This window comes from Hypanus sabinus, chromosome 7, assembly GCF_030144855.1.
Source record: "Hypanus sabinus isolate sHypSab1 chromosome 7, sHypSab1.hap1, whole genome shotgun sequence".
Lineage (NCBI taxonomy): Eukaryota > Metazoa > Chordata > Chondrichthyes > Myliobatiformes > Dasyatidae > Hypanus > Hypanus sabinus.
The window spans coordinates 13,714,071-13,740,611 of record NC_082712.1 but is presented as its reverse complement, the minus strand read 5'-3'; the positions used below and the strand labels follow the sequence as shown (position 1 = coordinate 13,740,611).

Sequence of the window (26,541 nt, the reverse complement as noted above, 5' to 3'; positions counted from 1 at the left end):
TGCTGCTTGGGGAAAGTCACTGTTCTGAGTCTAGTGGTCCTGGTGTGGATGCTATGCAGCCTCTTCTTTGATGGGAGCAGGACAAGCAGTTCATCCACAGGGTGGGTGGGATTCTTCATGATGTTACTGGCACTTTTAGGGCACCTTTCTGTATCTACGTCCTTGCCCTGGCACGTAGGCTGGTGCTGGTGATGTTGGACATTTTTGATTACCCGTTCTAGAGCCTTCAGCTCTCTCTGGGAATGTGCTCAAGTTACTCGCCCCTCTCTGGCTAGAGGAGGACCCTATCAGCTCCTCTCGGCATTTTTTGACACCGACTGTGTGGTGGGTGTGCGGGATACTTTGCCAGGGGTGGCGGTAGCGGCAGATATATTAAGAAACTCTTAGACACATGGATGATTAAAAAAAATGAAGGACTATGTAGGAGGGAGGGGTTAGAATGATCTTAGAGCAGGTTAAAGGGTCGACCCAACACTGTGCACTGAAGGGCCTGTATTGTGTGTAATGTTTTATGTTCTAAACCTCCTCTGTTTCTTCTGGAGTGTCTGAGGCTGAGGGGAGAGCTGATAGAGGTTTATAAAGTTTTGCGAGGTGTAGATAGAGGAGAGAGACAAAGTCCTTTTCCAGAGATTGAACTATTGGTTACATGCATTTAACACAGGAAAGAAGATTTTGAAGGGAGATGTATGGGACAAGTTTTTCATAGAGAGTGATGGATGAGTTACTGGTGTTAGTGGTAGGAGGTTGATACACCATTAATAACTCTCAGAGACGTGAGGCGAGAGATAGGTTTTTATTAGCTGGAAGAGAGCAGTCAGCAGCAAGAGACCATCACACAACATCCTGGAGACTGAGGGAGGAGCAGTGCCTCCAATAGCCTTTATACAGGGGTCTGTGGGAGGAGCCACAGGAGCAGTCAGCAGAGGGGTGTGTCCAGACAGGTATATGTAGTTCACCACAGAGGTGTTCCTGGATTCTGGTGTTTTTAATCCAAGGGTTTTTTTTCCCAGAAATCAAGAAGGAGGCATAAACCTATTGCTTCATGATTGATTTCTGAAGAATTGATAGAACAGAGGAAAGTTGAACAGACAGTGCCAGAGGCAGTGGTGAAGAGAGAGCTAAGAGTAAAGAAGCTAAGAAGGTTAAAACCTTAAGCCCATAAGAGACAGGAGCATAATTAAGCTATTCGGCCCATCAAGTCTGGTCTGCTGTTCCATCATAGCTGATCAATTTTATCTCTCAACCCATCCTCCAACCGTTTCCCCATCGTCTTTCTCATCCTAATTATACCCACAATTAAGATGCCATTGCACTGTGCTTAGTTATTTTATACTATAGAGATGAGGAAAATTCCATTCCAATCTGTGGATAAGAGACAGCCAATTGGAAAGTACTCACTCAAATACTGCAGTACCAACTTAACCAATGAGAAAGTGTTTATTCAAGAAATGCAGAACAAAGAAACTTCCAAAGCTTTCCAGAATTATATTTTATATAGCCACCTGCAACAAATTAAACTATTATAAGCACATTAGAACTACTTACAATACAAGCAGGTAATTAATTGATCAGCTGCAAAGAAAATAACAATTAAACAGTGCAATCTAAGAAGTAAACCATCAGGTCCGATGGCGTTCAAGAGGCCATCAGTCAGACACATGAATAGTTTAATTTGGCATGGAGTTCAGTACAGACTTGTGGGCCAAATGGTCTGTTTCATGTTCTTAACTTCTAGCCCTCTTGCTCACTCTTGGTTGTTCTGTATTCTTCAAATAAATGAGCAAAGCCCACAGAATCAGAATCAGGTTTAATATCATGAAATTTTGTGGCAGCAGTACAGAGCAACACACAAAAAAAGAAAAATTATACAAATGCTGGAAATCTAGAGCAACACATACAAAATGCTGGAGGAATTCAACAGGTCAGACAGCATCTATGGAAAAGAATAAACAGTTGATAAGAAAGTGGTAAGACGCCAGAGTGAAAAGGCGGGGGTGGGGGAAGGAGGGTCGCTGGAAGGTGGTGGGTGAAGCCAGGTGGGTGAGAAAGAGAAAGGGCTGGAGAAGAGGGAATCTGATGGGTGAGGAGAGTGGACTGTGGGAAAAAGGGAAGGAGGAAGGACACCAGGAGCAGGTGAGAAGAGCTTAGAAGCCAGAGTGGGCAATAGAAGATGAAGGAAGGAAGGAAGAGGGAAAAATTTCTTTACTGGAGGAGAAATTAATGTTCATGCTATCAGGTTGGGGCTACCCAGAAGGAATGTAAGGTGTTGTTCCTTCATCCTGAGGGGGTTGTCATCATGCACAGCAGGAGGTCATGGACCAACATGTTGGAACAGGAATGGGAACTGGAATTAAATTGTTGGGCCACCAGGAAGTTCCACCTTTGGTGGATGGAGTGGAGGTGTTTGATAAAGTGGTGCCTCAAATTACAACAGGCCTCACCAATGTAGAGGAGGCCGCCTCGGAAGCACCTGATACAATAGACTACCTCAGCAGATTCAGAGGTGAGGTGCTGCCTCACCTGGAAAGACTGTTTGGGCCCTGAATGGAGGTGAGGGAGGAGGTGAATGGGCAGGTGCAACACTTTGGCTGCTTGTAGGGATAAGCACCAGGAGGGAGATTAGCAGAGAGGGACTAATAGACAAGGGAATCATGGATTGGGCGATTCTTGGAAAGTGGAGGGAGGGGGAGGTAAAGATGTGTTTGGAGATAGGATCCCTTTGGAAATGATGGAAGTTGCAGCTGGATGCAGAGGCTCATGGGTTGGTAGGCAGATACAAGGCACTCTATCCCTATTAAAGAGGCAGGATGGGCTAAACGTGGATGTTTGGGAAATGAAGGAGATGCAGGTGAGGGCAGCATCAATAGTAGAGGAATGGAAAGCTTGTTTTTTTGAAGAATGCCGACATCTCTGATGTCCAGGAAAGGGAAAGTGCATCCTGGGAACAGATGTGGTGGAGATGAAGGAACTGAGAAAAGGGAATGGCATTTCTACAGGAGACAAGGTGGGAAGAGGTGTAGACAAGATAGTTGAGGAAATCAGTAAGTATATAAAAGGTGTCAGGTGACAGTTTGTCTCCAAAGATGGAAACAGAGAGATCAAGAAAAGGGAGAGAGGTGTCAGAACTGTACCAAGTGAATTTAAGGGCAGGGTGTTGAAATTAGAGGCAAAGTTGATGAAATTGACAACCTCAGTGTGGGTGCATGAAACAGTACCAATGCATAGAAGCAGAAAACCTACAACACAATACAGGCCCTTAGGCCCACAAAGTTCTGCCGAACAAGTCCCTACCCTAAAAATTACTAGGCTTACCCATAGCCCTCTATTTTACTAAGCTCCACGTACCTATCTAAAAGTCTCTTAAAAGACCCTATTGTATCCACCTCCATCACCGTTGCCGGCAGCCCGTTCAACTCACTCACCACTCTCTGTGTAAAAAACTTACCCCTGACATCTCCTCTGTACCTACTCCCCAGCACCTTAAACCTGTATCCTCTTGTGGCAACCATTTCAGCCCTGGGAAAAAGCCTCTGACTATCTATATGATCAATGTCTCTCATCATCTTATACACCTCTGTCAAGTCACCTCTCATCCTTCGTCGCTCCAAAGAGAAAAGGCTGAGTTCACTCAACCTATTCTCATAAGGCATACTCCTCAATCCAGGCAACGTCCTTGTAAATCTCCTCTGCACCCTTTCTATGGCTTCCACATCCTTCCTATAGTGAGGCGACCAGAACTGAGCACAGTACTCCAAGTGGGGTCTGACCAGGGTCCTATATAGCTGCAACATTACTCCTCGGCTCCGAAATTCACTTCCACGATTGATGAAGGCCAATACACCATACGCCTTCTCAACCACACTGTGCAGATGCTTTGAGCTTTCTATGGACTCAGACCCCAAGATCCCTCTGATCCCCTCCAAACTGCCAAGAGTCTTACCATTAATACTATATTCTGCCATTATATTTGACCTACCAAAATGAACCACTTCACACTTATCTGGGTTGAACTCCATCTGCCACTTCTCAGCCCAGTTTTGCATCCTATCGAAGTCTCACTGTAACCTCTGACAGCCCTCCACACTATCCACAACACCTCCAACCTTTGTGTCATCAGCAAACGTACTAACCCATCCCTCCACTTCGTCATCCAGGTCATTTATAAAAATCACGAAGAGTAAGGGTTCCAGAACAGATCCCTGAGGCACTCCACTGGTCACTGACCTCCATGCAGAATATGACCCGTCTACAACCACTCTTTGCCTTCTGTGGCAAGCCAATTCTGGATCCAAAAAGCAATGTCCCCTTGGATCCCATGCATCTTTACTTTCTCAATAAGCCTGGCATGGGGTACCTTATCAAATGCCTTGCTGAAATCCATATACATCTACTGCTCTTCCTTCATCAATGTATTTAGTCACATCCTCAAAAAATTCAATCAGGCTCGTAAGGCATGACCTGCCCTTGACAAAGCCATGCTGACTATTTCTAATCATATTATATCTCTCCAAATGTTCATAAGTCCTGCTTTTCAGGATCTTCTCCATCAACTCACCAACCACTGAGGTAAGACTCACTGGTCTATAATTTCCTGAGCTAGCTGTACTCCCTTTCTTGAATACAGGAACAACATTCGCAACTCTCCAATCCTCTGGAACCTCTCCTGTCCCCAATGATGATGCAAAGATCATTGCCAAAGGCTTAGCAATCTCCTCCCTCACCTCCTACAGTAGCCTGGGGTACATCTCATCCGGTCCCGGCGACTTTTCCAACTTAATGCTTTTCATAAGCCCCAGCACATCCCCTTTCTTAATATCTACATGCTCAAGCTTTTCAGTCTGCTGCAAGTCATCACTACAATCACCAAGTTCTTTTTCCTTAGTGAATACTGAAGCAAAGTATTCATTAAGTACCTCTGCTATTTACTCTGGTTCCATACACAATTCCCCACTGTCACACTTGATAGGTCCTTTTCTTTCACATCTTATCCTCTTGCTCTTCACATACTTGTAGAATGCCTTGGGGTTTTCCTTAATCCTGCCCGCCATTTCCTTCTCATGGCCCTTTCTGGTTCTCCTAATTTCTTTCTTAAGCTCCTTCCTAGTAGCCTTATAATCTTCTAGATCTCTGACATTACCTAGCTCTCTGAACCTTTTGTAAGCTTTTCTTTTCTGCATGACTAGATTTATTACAGCCTTTGTACACCACGGTTCCTGTACCCTACCATAACTTCCCTGTCTCATTGGAATGTACTTATACAGACCTCCACACAAATATCCCCTGAATATTTTCCACATTTCTTCCATACTTTTCTCTGAGAACATCTGTTTCCAATTTAAACCTCCAATTTCCTGCTTGATAGCCTCATAATTCCCCTTACTCCAATTAAATGCTTTACTAACTTGTCTGTTCCTATTTCTCTCCAATGCTATTATAAAGGAGATAGAATTATGATCACTATCTCCAAAATGCTCTCCCACTGAGAGATCTGACACATGACCAGCTTCATTTCCCAATACCAAATCAAGTACAGTTTCTTCTCTTGTTGGCTTATCTACATATTTTGTCAAGAAACCTTCCTGAACACATCTAACAAACTCCACCCCATCTAAACCCCTTCCTCTAGGGAGATGCCAATCGATATTTGAGAAATTAAAATCTCCCGTCACGACATCTCTGTTATTATTACACCTTTCCAGGGTCTGTTTCCCTATCTGCTCCATAGACAATCTTTCTATGGCGTCCACCTTATCTGCAGCTGTGACACTATCTCTGATCAACAGTGTCACGCCCCCACCTCTTTTGTCTCCCTCCCTGTCCTTTCTGAAACATCTAAAACCCAGTACTTGAAGTAACCATTCCTGTCCCTGAGCCTCTGAAATGGCCACTTCATCATAGCTCCAAGTACTGATTCATGCTCTAAGCTCATCGACTTTGTTCACAACACTCCTTGCGTTAAAATAGACCACATCTGAAACCTTCAGTCTGAGCGCGTCCCTTCTCTATCACCATCTACTCTTCCCTCTCGCACTTTCTGCAAGCTTTTTCTATTTGTGAGCCAACCTCCTCTTCTCCAGTCTCTTCAGTTTGGTTCCCATCCCACAACCATGCAGAGACACTTTCAGTGGAAGCTCCCTGAAACACATCCAGGGTTTCAACTTAAAAACCAGGGTAACTGCAAGTGATTCAAATACAAAGGTCCCATTGTGTAGCTGCAGAGAAAAACACAGTGTAAATGATACCTCTCAAAGTTCCAGCAGCTTAGCTGGGCTGAAATAATTCACACGGATCTTCAGAGTACAGAAAACCAGACACCCAAAATTAGTGACTAACACAGTGCTGGAGGAACTGGGCAAGTCAGGCTGCATGTGTGGAGAGGAATAAATGTCAGTGTTTCGGGCCGAGACCCTTCACGAGGAATGTAATGTCACGGAGAATTGCACCTTCCCTGATCTGCGCAGGGTTTGCTCAGTGTGGGTGTTGTGTTCCATTACGTCACAGCACAGTCATGTTCATGGAATAATATGATATTTTCATAGTCCACTTTACTTCCATAAACAGATAACCAATCTATCTTACAAACACAGCTGCTGCCAAATTATGCAGAGGCGTGTTGTCTGTTCATACTAAGGAGGTTATTGCACAAATTGACAAATCATTCTAATATCATCTCCACCCCTGCAAATTTTTTCCTTTAGTCTCCTCTTCCACGGAACCTCTTCTGCACTCTAAGACCGTAAGGTCATAAGACACAGGAGCAGAATTAGGCCACTCAGCCCTTCGAGTCTCCTCCACTATTCCATCATAGCTGATTTATTATCCCTTGCAACCCTGTTCTCCTGCCTTCTCCTACCTTTGACACCCATAAGAATCAAGAACCGATCATCTTTAAATAGACTCAATGACATGGTCTCCACAGATATCAACAACAATGAATACTGCCTCATCTGTGTTCGAAAAGGATATCCTTCTATTCCATTACAAGTGTTTTGATCTGTTAAATAAATTTTCCACTCCCTCTGATCCCTGTAACCACGCTGGGGTAATTACTTAGCTCAAGAACCCTAGCAGGGTAGGTCCATGATATAAAGATACTGATGATATTTTGACATTAAGACCATAAGATATAGAAGCAGAATTAGGCCAGTTGGCCCATTAAGTCTGTTCTGCCATTTCATCGTGGCTGATCCATTCCCCTCTCAGCCCCAATCTCCTGCCTCCTCCCCATCTATCAGCCTCTGCTTTACAAATACCCAATGATTTCGCCTCCACAGTCATCAATTCCAGAGATTCACCACCTTCTGGATAAAGAAATTCCTTCTCATCTTTGTCCTAGACAGACATCCCTCCATTCTGAGCCTGTGTCATCTGGTCCTAGACTCCCCTACTATAGGATTGACACAGGTCAGTCACAGGAGAAGCAGAAGAGGGGAGTAAACTGGCTCAGAACATCAAAGTACTTTGTAAAACTTCTGCGTGTGTGTATGTGTGTATGTGCGTGTGTTTGTGTGTGCATGTGTGTATGTGCGTATGTGTGTGCGTGTGCATGTGTGTGCGTGTGCATGCGTGTGTGAGTGTGAGTGTGTGTGTGTGTGTGTGTGTGTGTGTGTGTGTGTGTGTGTGAGTGTAACCCATAACCTCTAGCTGTAATTCCACCCAACCTCAGAGGAAAAAGCTATACCCCTCATAATTTTATATACCTCTATCAATTCTCCCCTCAATTTTCTATGTTCCGGATCATTGATATAGATGACAAACACCAATGGACCCATCACCAATTCCTGCAGCACTCCACAAATCACAGGCCTCCACTCTCTGGTTTCTCCCACAAAGCCAGTGTCTCACCCAATTTACAACCTTATCTTGAATGTTGAGTGACTGAACCTTCCTGACCAACCTGAAAGCAGGGAGGAGGTCATGCCAGCAGACGACAGGGAGCTAGGAAGGAAGTTAAGAAGCAGGACCACAAAGGTAGTAATCTCGGGATTACTGCCTATGCCACGTGACAGTGAGTATAGGAATAGAATGAGGTGGAGGATAAATGAATGGCTGAGGGATTGGAGCAGGGGGAAGGGATACAGATTTCTGGATCATTGGGACCTCTTCTGGGGCAGGTGTGACCTGTACAAAAAGGACAGGTTGAATCGCAGGAGGACCAATATCCCAGGGGCAGGAGTTTGCTGAGCCTCTGGTGATGATCTTTGCATCATCAATGGGGACAGGAGAGATTCCAGAGGATTGGAGGGTTGTGGATGTTGTTCCCCTATTCAAGAAAGGGAGAGGAGATAGCCCAGGAAATTATAGACCAATGAGTCTTACTTCAGTGGTTGGTAAGTTGATGGAAAAGATCCTGAAAGGCAGGATTTATGAACACTTGGAGAGGTGTAATATGATTTGGAATAGTCAGCATGGCTTTGTAAAAGGCAGGTCATGCCTTATGAGCCTAAATGAATTTCTTGAGGATGTGATTAACATACCGATGAAGGAAGAGCAGTAGATGTAGTGTATATGAATTTTAGCAAGGCATTTGACAAGGCACCCCATGCAAGGCTTATTAAGAAAGTAAGGAGGCATGGGATCCAAGGAGACATTGCTTTGTGGATCCAGAACTGGCTTGCCCATAGAAGGCAAAGAGTGGTTGTAGACGGGTCATATTCTGCATGGAGGTCAGTCACCAGTGGAGTGACTCAGGGATCTGTTCTGGGACCCCTACTCCGGGTCATTTTTATAAATGACCTGGATGAAGAAGTGGAGGAATGGGTTAGTTAATTTGCTGATGACACAAAGGTTGGAGGTGTTGTGGATAGTGTGGAGGGCTGTCAGAGGTTACAGCGGGACATTGATAGGATGCATAACTGGGCTAAGAAGTAGCAGATGGAGTTCAACCCAGATAAGTGTGAAGTGGTTCATTTTGGTAGGTCAAATACGATGGCAGAATATAGTATTAATGGTAAGACTCCTAGCAGTATGGAGGATCAGAGGGATCTTGGGGCCCAAGTCCATAGGATGCTTAAAACAGCTGCACAGGCTAACTTTGTGGTTAAGAAAGCATGCGGTGCATTGGCCTTCATTAATCGTGGGATTAGGAGCTGAGAGGTAATGTTGCAGCTATATAGGACCCTGGTCAGACCCCACCCAGAGTACTGTGCTCAGTTCTGGTTGCCTCACTATAGGAAGGATGTGAAAGCCATGGAAAGAGTGCAGAGGAGATTTACAAGGATGTTGCCTGGATTGGGGAGCGAGCCTTATGAGAATAGGTTGAGTGAGCTTGGCCTTTTCTCCTTGGAGTGACGGAGGATGAGAGGTGACCTGATAGAGGTGTACAAGGTGATGAGAAGCATTGATCATGTGGATAGTCATTTTCCCAAACTGAAATGGCTAGCACAAGAGGGCAAAGTTTTTATGTGCTTGGAAATAGGTACAGCGGAGATGTCGGGGTAAGAGTTTTATGCAGAGAGTGGTGAGTGCGTGGAATGGGCTGCCGGCAAAGGTGCTGGAGGCTGATACAATAGGGTCTTTTAAGAGACTCCTGGATAGGTACATGGAGCTCAGAAAAATAGAGGGCTATGCGTAATCCTAGGTAGTTTCTAAAGTAAGGACATGTTTGGCACAACTTTGTGGGCCAAAGGGCCTGTATTGTGCTGCAGGTTTTTCTGTGTTTCTATGTTTAACCTCCCATGTGGGATCTTGTCAAATGCCTTGTGAAAGGCCATGTAGACAACATCCACTGCCTTGCCTTCATCAACTTTCCTGGTAACTTCCTCGGAAATCTCTACCACATGCAAAACCATGCTGACTATCCTTAGTCAGTCCTGGTCTATCCAAATACTGATACATCCAGTCCCTTAGAATACCTTCCAGTAACTTTCCCACTACTATAATTTTCTACTTTATTTTTAGAGCTTGTCTTAAGCAGTGGAGCAACGTCAGCCATCCTCCAATCCTCCAGTGGCTAAGCATATTTTAAATATCTCTGCTAGGACCCCTGAACTTTCTGCACTTGCCTCCTCACGGGTCTGAGAGACACTTTATCAGACCCTAGGGATATATCTACGTTAATTTGCCTCAGGGTAGCAAACAGCTCCTCCGCTGCAATTTATACAGTGTTGCTGAATTCGATGCTCTTTTGCCTCACTTCTTTAGAATGTGTCTGCCTCCTGAGTAGACAATAGACAATAGACAATAGACAATAGGTGCAGAAGTAGACCATTCGGCCCCTCGAGTCTGCACCGCCATTCTGAGATCATGGCTGATCATTCACTATCAATACCCAGTCCCTGCCTTGTCCCCATATTCCTTGATTCCCCTATCCATCAGATATCTATCTAGCTCCTTCTTGAAAGCATCCAGAGAATTGGCCTCCACCGTCTTCCGAGGCAGTGCATTCCACACCTCCACAACTCTCTGGGAGAAGAAGCTCTTCCTCAACTCTGTTTTAAATAACTGACCTCTTATTCTCAATCCATGCCTTCTGGTACTGGACTCTCCCAACATCTGGAACATATTTCCTGCCTCAATCCTATCAAATCCTTTAATTATCTTAAAACGTTTCAATCAGATCCCCTCTCAATCTCCTCAATTCCAGTGTGTACAAGCCCAATCTCTCCAATCTCTCTGCGTAAGACAGCCCTGCCATCCCAGGAATCAACCTAGTGAATCTACGCTGCACTTCCTCAATTGCCAGAATGTCCTTCCTTATACCTGGAGACCAAAACTGTACACAATATTCCAGGTGTGGTCGCACCAGGGCCCTGTACAAATGCAAAAGGACATCCTTGCTCTTGTATTCAATTCCCCTTGTAACAAAGGCCAACATTCCATTCGCCCTCTTCACTGCCTGTTGCACTTGCTCATTCACCTTCATTGACTGGTGAACTAGGACTCCTAGGTCTCTTTGCATTTCTCCCTTACCTAACTCTACACCGTTCAGACAATACTCTGCCCTCTTGTTTCTGCTTCCAAAGTGGATAACTTCACATTTATTCACATTGAATGACATCTGCCAAGTATCTGCCCACTCACCCAGCCTATCCAAGTCTCCCTGTATTCTCCTAATGTCCTCTTCGCATGTCACACTGCCACCCAATTTAGAATCGTCAGCAAACTTGCTGATATAGTTTTCAATGCCCTCATCTAAATCATTGACATAAATCGTAAAGAGCTGTGGTCCCAATACAGAGCCCTGTGGTACCCCACTAGTCACCTCCAGCCAGTCCGAGAAACACCCATTCACTGCTACCCTTTGCTTTCTATCTGCCAACCAGTTTTCAATCCATGTTGAAACCCTGCCCCCAATGCCATGAGCTCTGATTTTACTCACCAATCTCCTATGTGGCACCTTATCGAATGCCTTCTGAAAATCTAGGTATACAACATCCACTGGCTTACCCTCGTCTAACATCCTTGTTACACCCTCAAAAAACTCCAACAGATTAGTCAAGCATGATTTGCCCTTGGTAAATCCATGCTGGCTCGGCCTAATCCTATTTCTGCCATCTAGATGTGCCACTATTTCGTCCTTAATAATGGACTCAAGCATCTTCCCCACAACTGACGTTAGGCTAACAGGGCGATAGTTCTCCGTTTTCTCCTTCCCTCCCTTCTTGAAAAGTGGGATAACATTAGCCACTCTCCAATCTTCAGGAACTGATCCTGAATCTAAGGAACATTGGAAAATGATTACCAATGCATCCGCAATTTCCTGAGCCACCTCTTTTAGAACCCAGCCACCTCTTTTAGAACTGTATTAGTAAATACAGATGCAAAAATTCATTTAACATCTCCTCCATCTCTTTTGGCACCACACATGGATTATCATTCTGCTCTTCCAGAGGACCAATTTTGTCCCTTGCAATCATTTGGCTCTTATGATATCTGTAGAGTCCATTAGGGAAACCTCATGCCTTCTCTTAGCCCTTCTAATTTCTTTCTTAAGTGTTCTCTTGCATTTCTTATACTCCATAAGCACCTCATTTGTTCCGACCTGTCTATACCTGCTACACATATGTTTTTTTCTTAACCAGGGCTCAATATTTCCTGAAAACCAAGGTTCCCAACACCCGTTATTTTTACCTTTTATTCTGACAGGCTCATATGAGCTTTGCACTCTCAAAATGTCACTTTTGAAGGCCTCCCACTTACCAAGTTCACCTTTGCCAGAAAACAGCCCATCCGAATCCACACTTGCCAGATCCTTTCTGACACCATCAAAATATGCCTTTTGCCAATGTAAAATGTCAACCTGTGGACCCAGGAGTATTTACTTTGAAACTAATAGCATTATGATCACTTGGTGCCAAGTGTTCCCCTACAAACTTCTGCCAGCTGCCTTGTCTCATTCCCTAATGACAGATCAAGTATTTCATTCTCTCTGGCTAGGACTTCTCTGTGTTGATGAAGGAAACTTTCCTGAGCACATTTCACAGATTCTTTCCCATCTAATCCTTTTACAGTACGGGAGTCCCAGTCAAAATGTGGAAAGTTAAAATCACCTACAATTACAACCATATGTTTCTTGCAACAGTCTGCCATCTCTCACAAATTTGTTCCTCTAAATCTCAGGATGGTTTGTAATATAGCTCCAGTAACATGGTCATATCTTTCTTATTCCTCAGTTCCACCCAAAATGTTTCACCCTTAATGATCTGACTGAGCACTGCTGAGACATTTTCCTTTACTAGTAACGACACCCCTTCTCCTTTAATCCTTCTCACTTGGTTACATCTACAACAGCGGAATCCTAGAATATCGAGCTGCCAGTCCTGCCCCTCCTGCAACCAAGTCTCATGAACGGCTACAATATCATCATTCCAGATGTTGATTCATGCTCTGAGCTTATCCGCCTTTCCTACGATACCTCTTGCATTGAAATATATGCAGCCCAAAATTGTTTTTGCACCATGCCCAACCTTTTGATTCCTGGCTTTGTCTGAGGTCTTAACATCTGCCTCCACAACCTCTCCACTAACTGTTCTGGCACTCTGGTTCCTATCCCCCTGCCACTCTAGTTTAAACCCACCCTGCAGCATTAACAAACCTCCCCACAAGGAAATTAGTCCTCCCTCCAGTTCAGGTGCAAACTGCTCCTTCTGTAAAGGTCCCACCTTCCCTGGAAGAGAGCCCAGTGATCCAAAAATCTTATGTCCTCCCTCCTACACCAACACCTTAGCCAAGTATTAAATGGTATAACCTTTCTAGTCTTGCCCTCACCAGCCTGTGGCACAGGTAGCAATCCTGAGATCACAGCCTTGGAGGTCCTGCCCTTTAACTCAGCACCTAACCCTCTGAACTCCCTTTGCAGAACCTCATCACTTTCTACCCAGGTCACTGGTACCCACATGGTCCACGACTTCTGGCTCTTCACCTTTCCAGTTAACAACATGTGGACTCAATTTGAGGTATCCTGGGCCATGGCACCCGGGAGGCAATAGACCTTTCGGGAATTGCGTTCTCGTCCTGTCTGTTCATCTAACAAACAAATCTCCTATCACCACAGCTCACCTCTTCTCCCCTCCCACTTCCTTCTTGAGCCACAGAGTCAGACTCAGTGCCGGAGACCGGACCGCCATGACTTCCCTCTGCTAGTCATCCTCCCTAACAGTATCCAAAGTGATCTACCTGTTGTTGAGGGAGATGCACTGTGTTCAATGCCTTTCCCCTTCCTCACTGTCACTCAGTTTCCTGTGTCCTGCACCTTGCTTGTAACTACCTTTATACATGTCCTATCTCTCAGCCTAGGCTAGGTTTGAGATCAGTGTTTTCCTTTACCCAGATGAGCTGCCAACCACAGCCAGTGAGCCCCATCTGTCCAAGGCAAGTTAGATGGAGTGAGTGCCAACCTTAGCTTGAGTGTCCGTATGACCGAGATAGGTTGAAGGCCCAATTTCCATGCTCTGTGACTCTATGGCACAGGCTCATTTTTTGTGATGCAAATACACTCCTTTGGAATGTTTTTCTCTGGAAAATTACAATAAATTTCTGAGAAACTGATTATTTATCTGATTAGCAAATAAGAAAATCTGCAAATGCTGCAAGCAACAAAATGCAGGAGGCTTTGGTCCAAAACGTCAGCTGTTTAATCTTTTCCATAAGTGTTTGGTCTGCAGAATTCCTCCATTATTTTGTGTGTGTTGCGTGTTTATCTGACTGAATTAGCTCTATGATGACTTGTTGGTTGAACAGAGTAAAGTCCCACAGACTTGTAAAGATTTGTGTGAATCTCAGGTACCTAGCATGACACTATTACAGCTTGGGGTCAGAGTGCAATTCTAGCGTGCTCTGTGATAAATGTTGTACACCCTTCCCGTGGGTTTTTCTGATCAACAGAAAAAGACTTGTATCAAAGTGAAAACAGATCTCTACGAAGTGATCTAACATAATTACAAATATAAAACTCAAAATAATTGATTGCATAGTTTATTCACCCCTCCCTTTTATATGGCACACCAAATCATCACTGGTGCAGCCAATTGGTTTTCGAAGTCACATAATTAGTTAAATGGAGATATGTTTTGGGAGCTCTTAAAAGACCCTAAAACATCAAATAAAAGTGAAACAATAAAACATGAAAACTTCTGAGGGGCGGTTTATCTGTGTGTGTGAGTTTATGTCTGTGCGGTTTGTGTGTGTGTGCACAAGTGTGTGTGTGTGTGTTTGTGAGTGTGTGCACAAGTGTGTGTGTGAGTAAGCGTGTGCTTGTGTCAGTATACAGCAAGCATTGAATTTGCCCAACTTGACCACCACTAGCCTGTTGGATAATCTCTTGCCCAGGAGCAGGGTTCGAGGGTGGCTAGTAGGTCTGGCTGAAACACTATTAATCCTGGTCTGGTTCACAACCAGTCCCGTTGATCCCAGGAGTGGTTTCGGTTAGAGCCACAGAAACACAGAGCAATACAGCACAGACACAGGTCCATCAGTGAAAACCACTGTGCCCACCATGCTAATCCTAACATCCTGCATTTATCCCACCAAGTCACCCCTTCCCCCCACGTACTTATGCAAGTGCTTCTGAATGGTACTGGGGCACAGCAGTGTATCAGTGATAGAGGTTCAGTTCCGGCTCTGTCGGTAAGGAGTCTGCATGTTCTCCCAGTGATCACGTGGGTTTCCTCTGGGTGCTTCGGTTTCCTCCCACACACAATAAGACCATTAGACATAGGAGCAGAATTAGGTAAACTTATTAAATTCGTCTGCTTTTTAAGTTCATTTCTTATTGAATGAACTTATTAAGTTATGAACTTATAAGTTAACTTATTAAGAATGAACTTATGAATTAATGAACTTATTAAGTTCATTTCTTTGTCCCCCATTACTGCCTCACCAGCATCATTTTCCAGTGGTCCAATATCAACTCTCACCTCCCTTTTACTCTTTATATAACTGTAAAAACTTTTAGTATCCAGCTTTATATTATCAGCCAGTTTGCCCTCATAATTAGTCTTTTCCCTTCTTGTAGCTTTTTTAGTTGTCTTTTGTTGGATTTTAAAAGCTTCCCAATCATCCTTATGCTACCTTGTGTACCCTTTCTTGTCTTTTATACAGTCCTTAACTTCCCTTGTCAGCCATGGTTGCCTAGAGAACTTCTTCCTCTGTGGGGCATATCCATCCTGCACCTTGTGAACTATTCCCGGAAACTTCAGCCATCTCTGCTGGGCCAGTATTCCTCTCCAATCCACCAGAACAAGCTCCTCTTTCATACCTCTGTAATTGTCTTTATTCCATTTCCATACCAGTACATGTGACGTATGCTTCTCCCTCTCAAATTGCAGTATGAATTCAATCATGTTATGATCACTGCCTCCTAAGGGTTCCTCTATGTTAAGCTCCCTAATAAGATCTGGGTTACTTCACAACACCCAATCTAAGATGGCCTTTCCCTGAGAAAGCTCCAGCACAAGCTGCTCTAAAAAGCCTTCTAGTAGGCATTCAAGAAATTCCCTCCAAAGATGCACTGTAGAGGTTAGGGTTAGTCAGTTGTGTGCATGGCATATTGGTGCAGGGACACCAAGAAGAATGAACAAAAAAAAGACAAAGGAGTGGAGGTTGATAGATTAAAACAACACACACAAAAAGCTGGTGGAACACAGCAGGCCAGGCAGCATCTATAAGGAGAAGCACTGTCGACGTTTCGGGCCGAGATCCTAACGTTAGTCCTGTCGAAGGGTCTCGGCCCGAAACGTCGACAGTGCTTCTTCTTATAGATACTGCCTGGCCTGCTGTGTTCCACCAGCATTTTGTGTGTATTGTTTGAATTTCCAGCATCTGCAGATTTCCTCGAGGTTGATAGATTCTTGATTAATCCGGGTGTCAAAGGTTACTGGACGAAGGCAGGAGAACTAGAATTAGAATTAGAATTTTATTTCTTACATCCATCTGACAACATGAGAAAGTAGAAATCTTTATGTTGTGTCTCCATCACTGCGTACAAGCAATAAGGAAGGGAAATGTGGAAGGGTATTGCCTAGACACTAAGACTGTATACAGAATTGTTTTGTACACATGTATGCACAGTCAGATCAATATGTATTGATAAATCTGATGGCCTGGTGAAAGAAGCTGTCCTGGAGCCTGTTCGTCCTGCCCTTAATGCTGTGGTACTGCTTTTTTTTTTAAAACTTTTTTTTATTGCATTTTTAAATGGTTACAAAGTATGAAAAAACAATGTATATAACCCATACCCCCTCCCCTTAACCCCTCCCCCCTAACTGCCCTATATAAAAAAAAGAAAGAAAGAAAGAAAGAAAGAAAGAATGCCTGGTTGTTGGAAGATCTCCACATGCTCCATGGAATTCGTAATAACTTTAATATGTATATTTATTTCTTTCCCCTAATAACCAATTGTTTCATCTTCAGAGCATCTATATATTTAATCCTGTCTTTTGTAAATAAGGGCTCCAAATTTTCAAAAATGTTTCATATTTATCTCTTAAATTATAAGTAATTTTTTCTAATGGAATACAACCATAGATTTCTTTCTTCCAAGAATCTATACTTAAATGTGTATCCGATTTCCAAGTAACTGCAATAGCTTTTTTGGCTACTGCCAGTGCAATTTTTATAAATTCTTTCTGATACTTATTTAGTTTGAGTTTCGGTTTTATCCCTTCAATATCACCTAATAAGAGTAATATTGGATTATGAGGAAATTGTGTTCCTGTAATTTGTTCCAGTAAAAGTCTTAAATTTGTCCAAAAAGGTTGAATTTTAGAGCAAGACCATGTCGAATGTAAAAAAGTACCAGTTTCCTGGTTACATCGGAAACACTGATCCGATAAATTTGGATTAAATTTTTTTATTTTTTGTGGTGTAATATATAATTGATGTAGAAAATTATACTGCACTAATCTTAACCGAACATTTATTGTATTTGTCATACTATCAAGACATAGTCTTGACCAATTTGTTTCTTCAATTTTAATATTCAAATCACTTTCCCATTTTTGTCTTGACTTATGGACTCCTTGCTTAATTAACTGTCTTTGAATCAAGTTATACATGCAAGATATAAATTTTTTGATATTTCCTTTTTGAATTAAAATTTCTATTTCATTAGATTTCGGCAATAACATTGTTTGACCTAATTTTTCTCTTAAATAAGCCCTTAATTGAAAGTAACAAAATAAAGTGTTGTTTGATATTTTATATTTATTCTTTAATTGATCAAATGACATTAATATACCTCCTTCAAAACAATTCCCTATATATCTAATCCCATTTTGAATCCAATTATATAAAAGTTGATTGTCTATTGTGAAAGGAATAAGTCTATTTTGAATTAAAGATCTCTTTGCTAATAAAGATTTTTTTGTCTCATCATCAACATTTATCTTATTCCATAAATCAATCAAATGTTTTAATATAGGAGATTCTTTCTTTTCCCGTATCCATTTAGATTCCCATTTGTATATAAAATCTTCTGGTACGTTTTCTCCTATTTTATCTAATTCTATTCTAACCCATGCCGGTTTATCTTTCTCGAAAAAAGATGCAATAAATCTAAGTTGATTTGCTTTATAATAATGCTTAAAATTTGGAAGTTGTAATCCTCCTAGATCAAATTTCCATGTCAATTTTTCCAACGATATTCTGGACATCTTACCTTTCTAGAGGAATTTCCTCAGATATTTGTTTAACTCTTGAAAAAACTTCTGGGGTAATTGTATTGGTAATGATTGAAATAAATATTGTAACCTAGGGAATATATTCATTTTTATAGTATTTACTCTACCCACTAATGTTATTGGTAATGCCATCCATTTTTCAAGATCTTCCTGAATTTTTTTCAAAAGTGGTAAGTAATTTAATTTGTATAAGTTTTTTATATCATTATCAACTCTTATACCTAAATATTTTATACCATTTGCTGGCCATCTAAATTGAGTTATTAATCGACATTGATTATAATCTCCTTTAGTAAGAGGTAAAATTTCACTTTTATCCCAATTTATTTTATAACCCGATATTTTCCCATATTCTTCTAGTCTATAAGATAATTTGCGTAGTGAATGTAATGGATCTGTTAAATAAAGTAGAACATCATCAGCAAATAAGTTAATCTTGTATTCTTCCTGATTAACTCTGAAACCCTTAATATCCTGGTCCATTCTGATTAATTCAGCTAGTGGTTCTATTGCCAACACAAATAAAGCAGGTGATAGTGGGCAACCTTGCCGAGTTGATCTTGTTAACTGAAATGATGTTGAAATTTGACCATTTGTCACTACTTTAGCTTTGGGATTAGTATTTAAGGTTTTAATCCATTTTATAAATGATGTTCCTAGTCCATATTTTTCCAATACCTTAAATAAAAAATCCCATTCCAATCTATCAAATGCTTTTTCTGCATCTAAAGCAACCGCCACACTCATTTCCTCCCTCTTTTGTGCTAAATGGATTATACTAAATAACCGAGTTACATTACCTGCCGATTGTCTGATCACTCTCCTTTAATAATGACAATGATAATGATAGATAAAGAGGAATCAATTTATAGATGGAGATTTAATTCAATTTTACTAAAACGTCAAGATTTTTGTGATTTTATGAAAAAACAGATTCAGTTCTTTTTAGATACAAATTTACATTCAGTTGATGATAAATTTATATTGTGGGAAGCAATGAAAGCATATTTGAGAGGTCAGATAATAAGTTATACTTCTAAAATTAAGAAGGAATATATGATAGAAATAGATCAATTGGAAAAAGAGATTATAAAATTAGAAAAAGAATCTCAAAGAAATATGACAGAAGAAAAACGAAGACAACTTATTAATAAGAAGTTAAAATATAATACACTCCAGACATATCGAACAGAAAAAGCAATTATGAGAACTAAACAGAGATACTATGAATTAGGTGAAAGATCACATAAAGTTCTTGCATGGCAGTTAAAAACAGATCAGATTTCTAAAACAATAAATGCAATTCGAACAAAAGTGAATGAAATTACTTATAAACCTCTAGAAATTAATGAGGCTTTTAAGAATTTTTATTCTGAGTTGTATAAATCAGAATCAAAGAATGATGACGTTAAGATAGAAGAATTTTTATCACAAGTAACTCTTCCAAAATTAAATACAGAAGAACAGAAGGGATTAGGTATGTCTTTTACATTGAAAGAAGTTGAGGAAGCTTTGGGATCACTTCAAAGTAATAAATCTCCAGGAGAAGATGGTTTTCCACCTGAATTTTATAAAAAGTTTAAAGATTTATTAATTCCTCCTTTTATGGAGTTAATATATCAGGCGGAAAGAACGCATAAACTTCCAGAATCTTTTTCAACAGCTATTTTAATAGTATTGCCAAAAAAAGACAGAGACCTTTTAAAACCAGCATCATATAGACCTATTTCTTTATTAAACACCGATTATAAAATAATAGCAAAAATCTTATCTAATAGATTATCTAAATGCTTACCAAAATTAGTGCATATGGATCAAACAGGATTTATCAAAAATATGCTGTGGTACTGCTTGACAGACAGTAGCAGCTGAAACAGTTTGAGGTTGGGGTGGCTGGAGTTCTCGATAATCCTCCGGGCCCTTTTTACTCAGCTGCAGAGCACTCTGATTCTATGCTAAATGCACCTTGATAATAAATTTACTTTGAGCGTTGAACTTTTCTGAACCAGGAGCAGTAAGGGGAAGAGACAGTCAAAAGGACATTTAATGTCAGAGAAATGTATACAATGTACGAGGGGTGATTGATAAGTTTGTGGCCCTGGGTAGAGGGGTGATTGATAAGTTTGTGGCCCTGGGTAGAAGGAGTCCGTTTTAGAGAGCCTAGCACATTTATTTTTCAACTTAGTCCAGCGGTCGTGGAGTATACGGATCTTGGACCTCCAGAAAGTGTCCACAGGTGGCTGATTGATAAGTTTGTGGCCTAAGGTAGAAGGAAATACAGGTCTTGTTACAGAATATTTGAAGTTAATAACCCGCCCAGAAACATCAGTGGTCATAAATCTGATTCCAATTTCATGCCTACACTGTAATTGCTTGGCAAGATTCCACTTGGCTCTTCCTTCCTTCATTCATTCATTCACAATCCCGGGGGCGAGATGAATTCCGTGGAAATCTTTCCGTCAATATGAATAATGTGTCAGTCAGGAGTCGGCAGCCAATATAAGGCGGGTTTGGGAAGTGGCAGACAGCAGGGAGAAGGCTCCACACACAGAGACACACACACATAGAAGGACAACAGCGTCTGTACGCACATCGCAAGAAAAAGGATGAATCACAAGATGATCGCCCTCCTCATCGGCGTTGCTCTTCTCTGCGCTGCCACAGGTAGGTGCCGCCTGGCGTTAGGCTCCTCCAAATTTAAGCATTGCAGCCACTGCCTTGCTAGCCCAGTTTTGAATAGGTACTTCCCTGGGCATCAGCTGATTTGCCCTGGCACTCCTGGGCAAGACTCTCAGCAGCCAACCTGTGCCTTCAGTTAGGACACCAGTGCTGAAGTTCTGGAGCTGCCCCTGTGCCCCACTTTGTGGGCATGCTATGTTGGCACTGGAATGTGTGGTGACACTTGCAGGCTGCCCTCAGCCCATCCTTAGGTGATGCATTTCACTGTGTGTTTTAACGTACACGTGATAAATAAATGAATCTGTTAAATTTGGTAAATCCTGTCGTCCCACAGTTCAGAATCAGAATTAGTTTTATGCAACTACATGAGATTCTGCAAATACTGCAAATCTCTTCTCCTCACCTGCCATCAACCCCCTTGGGTCCCCTCCCCCTTTCCTTTCCCCCGTGGTCCAATCTCCTCTCCTATCAGATTCCTTCTTCTTCAGCCTGTCTCCTTTTCACCTATCATCACTCAGCTTCTTACTTCATCCGCCCACTTTCCTCACTCACCTGGCTTCACCCATCATCTTCTAGCCTGGCCTCCTTCCCCTCCCCCACCTTCTAATTCTGACGTCTCCCCCCCCCCCTTCCTTTCCAGTCCTGAAGAAGGGCTTCAGTTCCGAAATATTGACAGCTTATTCCTTTCCATAGATGCTGCTTGGCCTGCCGAGTTCCTCCAGTATTTTGTGGTTTATTGTCACTGTTGTTCACCTGTTGTTTTATAGCGGCATTACATTGCAAGGACATATAGCTACAAAATAGAGCAATAGAGCTGAAAGAGGAATAGTGGGATTGTGTTCATGGGCCGTTCAGACATCTGATGGTGGAGGGAAAAAATCTGTTCCTAAAGCATTGAGTGTGTGTCTTCAGGCTCCTGTCCCTCCTCCCTGATGAGAAAAGAGCATGTCTTGGGTGGTGTGGGATCTTTTTGAGGAATCACTCCTTGAGGGTGTCCTGGATGCTGGGGAGGCCAGTGCCCATGATGGAGCTGACTGAGTTTGCAAATTTCTGCAGCTTTGCCCGATCCTGTGCAGTGGCCCCTCCAGACCAGATGGTGATGCAACCAGTTAGGACGCTCTCCATGCTACATCTGCAGAAATTAGTCTTGGTTAAGAATCACATAATACCCCCCCCCCCCGCCCCTCTCATTCTGCCCAAAGACACGGGGCCACAGCCGGTAGAGCCACTGCCTCGCCATTCCAGAGAAGCGGTCCATGTGTGGAGTCTGCATGCTCTCACACCGCAGAGTCGTGCAGATGAGTCAGGTTACTTCCGCTGTGGATTTTGTGCAGGTGAGGGGGAGAATCTGGTGGGAATTGATGGTCACGTGGGAGACACAATCCACTTCAGATGTTGAGAATCCTGCTGGAGGAACTCGATGGACCAGGGAGCGTTTGTGAGGGAAAATGGACAGTGATCAGTGTAGGAATTGTGTAAATGAATGGCCGATGTTCTTAGAACATAGAACAGCATAGTACAGGCCCTTCAGCCCACAATATTGTGCCAACCCTTTAACCTTCTGTAAGATCAATCTGACCCTCCCACACAGCCCTCCATTTTTCTATCATTCTTGTGTCTATCCAAGAGTCTCTTAAATGTATCTGCCTCTATCACCACCCCTGGCAGCAGGTTCCACGCACTCACCAGTCTCTGTGTAATAAACCCATCCCCTACACTTTACTCCGAACACTTTACAATTATGCCTCCTCATATTAGCCATTGCCTCCCCATGGAAAAATCTCTGTCTGTCCGTGTAGTCTATGCCTCATATCCTCTTGTACACTTCTATCAAGTCATCTCTCATCGTCCTTCACTCCAAAGAGAAAAGCCCTCGTGGGATTATCCTGTCCTCCTCTAATCCGGGTAAATTTCCTCCACACCATCCCAAAAGCTTCCACATTCTTCCTGTAATGAGGTGACCAGAACTGAACATAATATTCCAGGTGTGGTCTAACCAGGGTTTTGTAGAGCTGCAACATTACCTGGCCACTCTTGAATTCAATCCTCTGACTAACGAAGGCCAATGCAACATACACCTTCTTAACCATGCTATCAGCTTCCACAGAAACTTTGAAGGATCTGTGGGTGTGAACCCCAAGATCCCTCTGTTGCTCCACAGTGCTTGGAATCCTGCCATTAACCCTTCAAGTTCAACCTTCCCGAGTGAATGACAGGGGTCTGCTTCAGCACGGCCCGTCTCGGAATGTGGGTCCTAGAATCAGGCTCTACCCTGGTAATGATTTCCGCACTAATTCTTATCCTTCCATTTCCAGTGGCGCAAAACAGTCACTCGATAAGCTGCTGCACAGAAGTGTCCAATAATGTCAAAAGAGGACTGCTGAAGCTCGTGAAATGCTTTGAAATCCAGGAGACGCAGATGTGCAACATCAAGGCAGTGATGTGAGTATCACTGAGGGATGGGGGTGGGGAGAGAAAGAGTGCATGGAAGCGACTGAGATCCTTTGGCATTGGGAGGAAGCTGTTGGAGACTTGTTCGACTGGTGAGACAGAGCAAAACGCTGTCTGGGTGAGGTGGGCTGTGTGCTGAGCCCATTGCTGTACACTCTGCTGACACATGACTACATGGCCAAACACTCGAGCGAATGTACAGAGTAAATTTTATCATCAGAGTGCATACAGCAAGTGTCACTTCATGCAGCCCTGAGATTCTTTCTCCTGTGGGCATACTCAGCAAGCCTATAGAATCATAACTGTAAACAGGATCAGTGAGATCATTTAGAGCGTGATAGACAACAAACTGAGCTTGCTAAACAACCTTGTGGAATCTAACGGAAGTTGGGATCTGTACGTGGCTGGGAGGAGTACGAAGGGGTGAAGGTCCATGGTCTTGGGTAGAATAACAGTTTGTGACAGAGTAGATGAGAGAGGAAAAGAATTGACGACATTTTGGGTTGGTGCCTTGCATCATTCGAGAGGTCAGCACTCCTCTTCCCACTCACGCTCGACCCACAGAGCTCCCCCAGCCGCTCCAGAGTCCGGCCACTGCTGTCTCTTATTTTGGAGAGCTGGACGGTGGAGAGGGTGGCGCAGAGATCTCAGCTGAGAGGTTAGAACATTAAACACTACAGTACAGGCCCTTCAGCCCACAAATACTTTAACCTACTCCAAGATCAATCTAACCCATCCCTCCTACACACCACTCATGCAGTTTATTTTGTAAAATGCAGGTGTTGAAGTATTTGCGCACGTCTTATTCCATACCTGTTGAACACAGAACACTACAGCACAGTGCAGGCCCTTTGGCATTGAGTGTTGTGACAAACTTTTAATCTACTACCTACCCCTTCCCTCCTACATAACCCTCCATTTTTCTATCATTCATGTGTCTAAGAGTCTCTTAAAACTCCATAAAGTACCTGCCTCTACCAGCACTCTTAGCAGAGCATTCCACACACCCACCGCTCTCTGTGTAAACACCCACCTCTAATATCCCCCCTATACTCCCCTCCAAAAATCCTACAAATTATGCCCCCTCAAATTAGCCATCTCCACCGTGGTGTAATGTTGCTGGCTGTCCACTCGATCTACGGCACCTATTATCATCTTGATTACCTCTATCAACTCAACTCTCATCCTCCATCGCCAAACACAGCTGTGGTCATAGCTTCTCAATTAATCAAAGGTTACAGGGAGAAGGCAGGAGAATGGGGCTGAGAGGGACAATAAATCGGCCATAATGGAATGGCAGTACAGGCTAGATGGGCCAAATGGCCGAATTCTGCTCCTCTGCCTTATGGTAATGAGGTTCACCAGGATGCTGCCTGGTTAGAGGCCAGGGGCTATAATGAGCGGTTGGAGAAATGTGGAACGTTTTCTCTGGAGCGGCAGAGGCTGTGGGGAGATCTGATAGAGGCTTATAAGATTATGAGAGGCAGAGAGAGAGAGAGAGAGTGGACAGGGAGTATCTGTCTGGTTGAAATAACTAATACCAGAGGGCTTGCATTGAAGGTGTGATCAGGTAGGTTCAAAGGGGATGTGGGGGCGGGGCAAGTTCTTTTACACAGAGAGTGGTGGGTGCCTGGGGAGGGGGTAAAGGCAGATATATTGGGAACATTTAAGAGACGTTTAGATCGGCACATGGACGTGAGGGAAATGGAAGGAAACAGACACTGTAGGCAGAGGGGATCAGTTTAACCATTCGGTTACTAATTTATTGGTTCAGCACAACATTGTGGGCTGCTCCAGTGCTCTACTGCTCTTTGTTCATGTACAACTACAGGCAGTGGCAACCTTCTGACATGTCCGATTTTTCCCTGCAGCCTCCACATGACATCAAAGAAAATTTGCATAGATCCAAAAAACCCCATGCTGAAAAAGTGGACGCAGAAACACCAAAGCAAGAAGCAATGCAAGGCCAGAAGCTGAGAAGACGGACCAGCGACGGGTTCCGAGACCAGGGTGGCCAACGGCTTCATTCAGTGACTGTGGGACCAATTGCAGTTGGCACCTCTTTCCAATCCACTTCTGAACTCAGGCACCTTATCACCGTCGGAATGTTTACAAGCTGCTTTTCGATTCTGGAGTCAAGTACTACAGCCTATGACAATATTTTATAGAGTGGTTGAACACTACAATCCCCCAACAGGCCCTTCGGCCCATCTAATCTGAGCCAAATGTAATCCCATTAACCGATACCCAGACGCTAGACCTCTACACATCTCCACTCCATGTACATTACTGTGTAAATACCTTGGGCACATACTATATATATTGCTAGTACTATAGTAATTTTATGTATTACACTGTCCTGCTGCTGCAAGCAAAAGCAGATTTCATGACATATGCAAGTGATGATAAACCTGAATCTGATACGGGTCTCGATTGTGGACAGAGAGTGGGAAAGGGGACAGGGAGAGGGGAATCATGGTTGGGAAAAGGGGAAGGGAGAGGGGAGGGAGCAGGAAGCACCAGAGATATATTTTGTAATTATCAATAAACTAATTGTTTGGAATCAAATAACTTTGCCTGGTGTGTCAGGGGTGCTTGTGGCCACCCTCCCACCCCCAGCACTCATTCTCTGCCACCCCTCCCACCCCAGCACTCTTTCTCTGCCACCCCTCCCACCCCAGCACTCTTTCTCTGCCACCTGTCCCACACCCCTCCCACCCCAGCACTCTTTCTCTGCCACCCCTCCCACCCCAGCACTCTTTCTCTGCCACCTGTCCCACACCCCTCCCACCCCAGCACTCTTTCTCTGCCACCCCTCCCACCCCAGCACTCTTTCTCTGCCACCTGTCCCACACCCCTCCCGCCCCCAGCAATCTTTCTCTGCCACCCCTCCCACCCCAGCACTCTTTCTCTGCCACCTGTCCCACACCCCTCCTGCCCCCAGCAATCTTTCTCTGCCACCCCTCCCACCCCAGCACTCTTTCTCTGCCACCTGTCCCACACCCCTCCCACCCCCAGCAATCTTTCTCTGCCACCCCTCCCACCCCAGCACTCTTTCTCTGCCACCTGTCCCACACCCCTCCTGCCCCAGCACTCTTTCTCTGCCACCTGTCCCACACCCCTCCCGCCCCCACCAGTCCCAACAGCCTTTGTTCCCGCCAAATTTACAAACTTGCTCTCCCGTCCACGTTGATAAATACCGTACTGTGCAAAAGTCTTAGCCCCCCTAGCTATATGTATGTGAGTACAGTACCTATCTAAACTTCTTCTAAATGTTGAAATCAAACGCACC

At 43.5% G+C, this 26,541-nt stretch overlaps 1 protein-coding gene across 1 annotated transcript; it reads left to right on the top strand.

Moving 5' to 3' along the window:
- Window positions 1-19,624: 19,624 nt before the first annotated feature.
- On the top strand, window positions 19,625-25,691 carry ccl27a (chemokine (C-C motif) ligand 27a). The gene is made up of 3 exons (XM_059973813.1): window positions 19,625-20,783; window positions 23,114-23,240; window positions 25,121-25,691. Exons 1-3 carry the CDS (start codon window positions 20,726-20,728, stop codon window positions 25,224-25,226), a joined length of 291 nt encoding a protein of 96 aa, XP_059829796.1. The 5' UTR covers window positions 19,625-20,725; the 3' UTR covers window positions 25,227-25,691.
- Window positions 25,692-26,541: the final 850 nt, after the last annotated feature.

What these genes read in the sequence shown, in the direction of transcription:
- ccl27a (XM_059973813.1), top strand. Translation starts at nt 20,726, where the DNA reads ATGAATCACAAGATGATCGCCCTCCTCATCGGCGTTGCTCTTCTCTGC. An exon ending in TCTTCTCTGCGCTGCCACAG is followed by an intron (nt 20,784 to 23,113) that starts GTAGGTGCCGCC and finishes TTCCATTTCCAG; the next exon opens with TGGCGCAAAACAGTCACTCG. An exon ending in TGCAACATCAAGGCAGTGAT is followed by an intron (nt 23,241 to 25,120) that starts GTGAGTATCACT and finishes TTTTCCCTGCAG; the next exon opens with CCTCCACATGACATCAAAGA.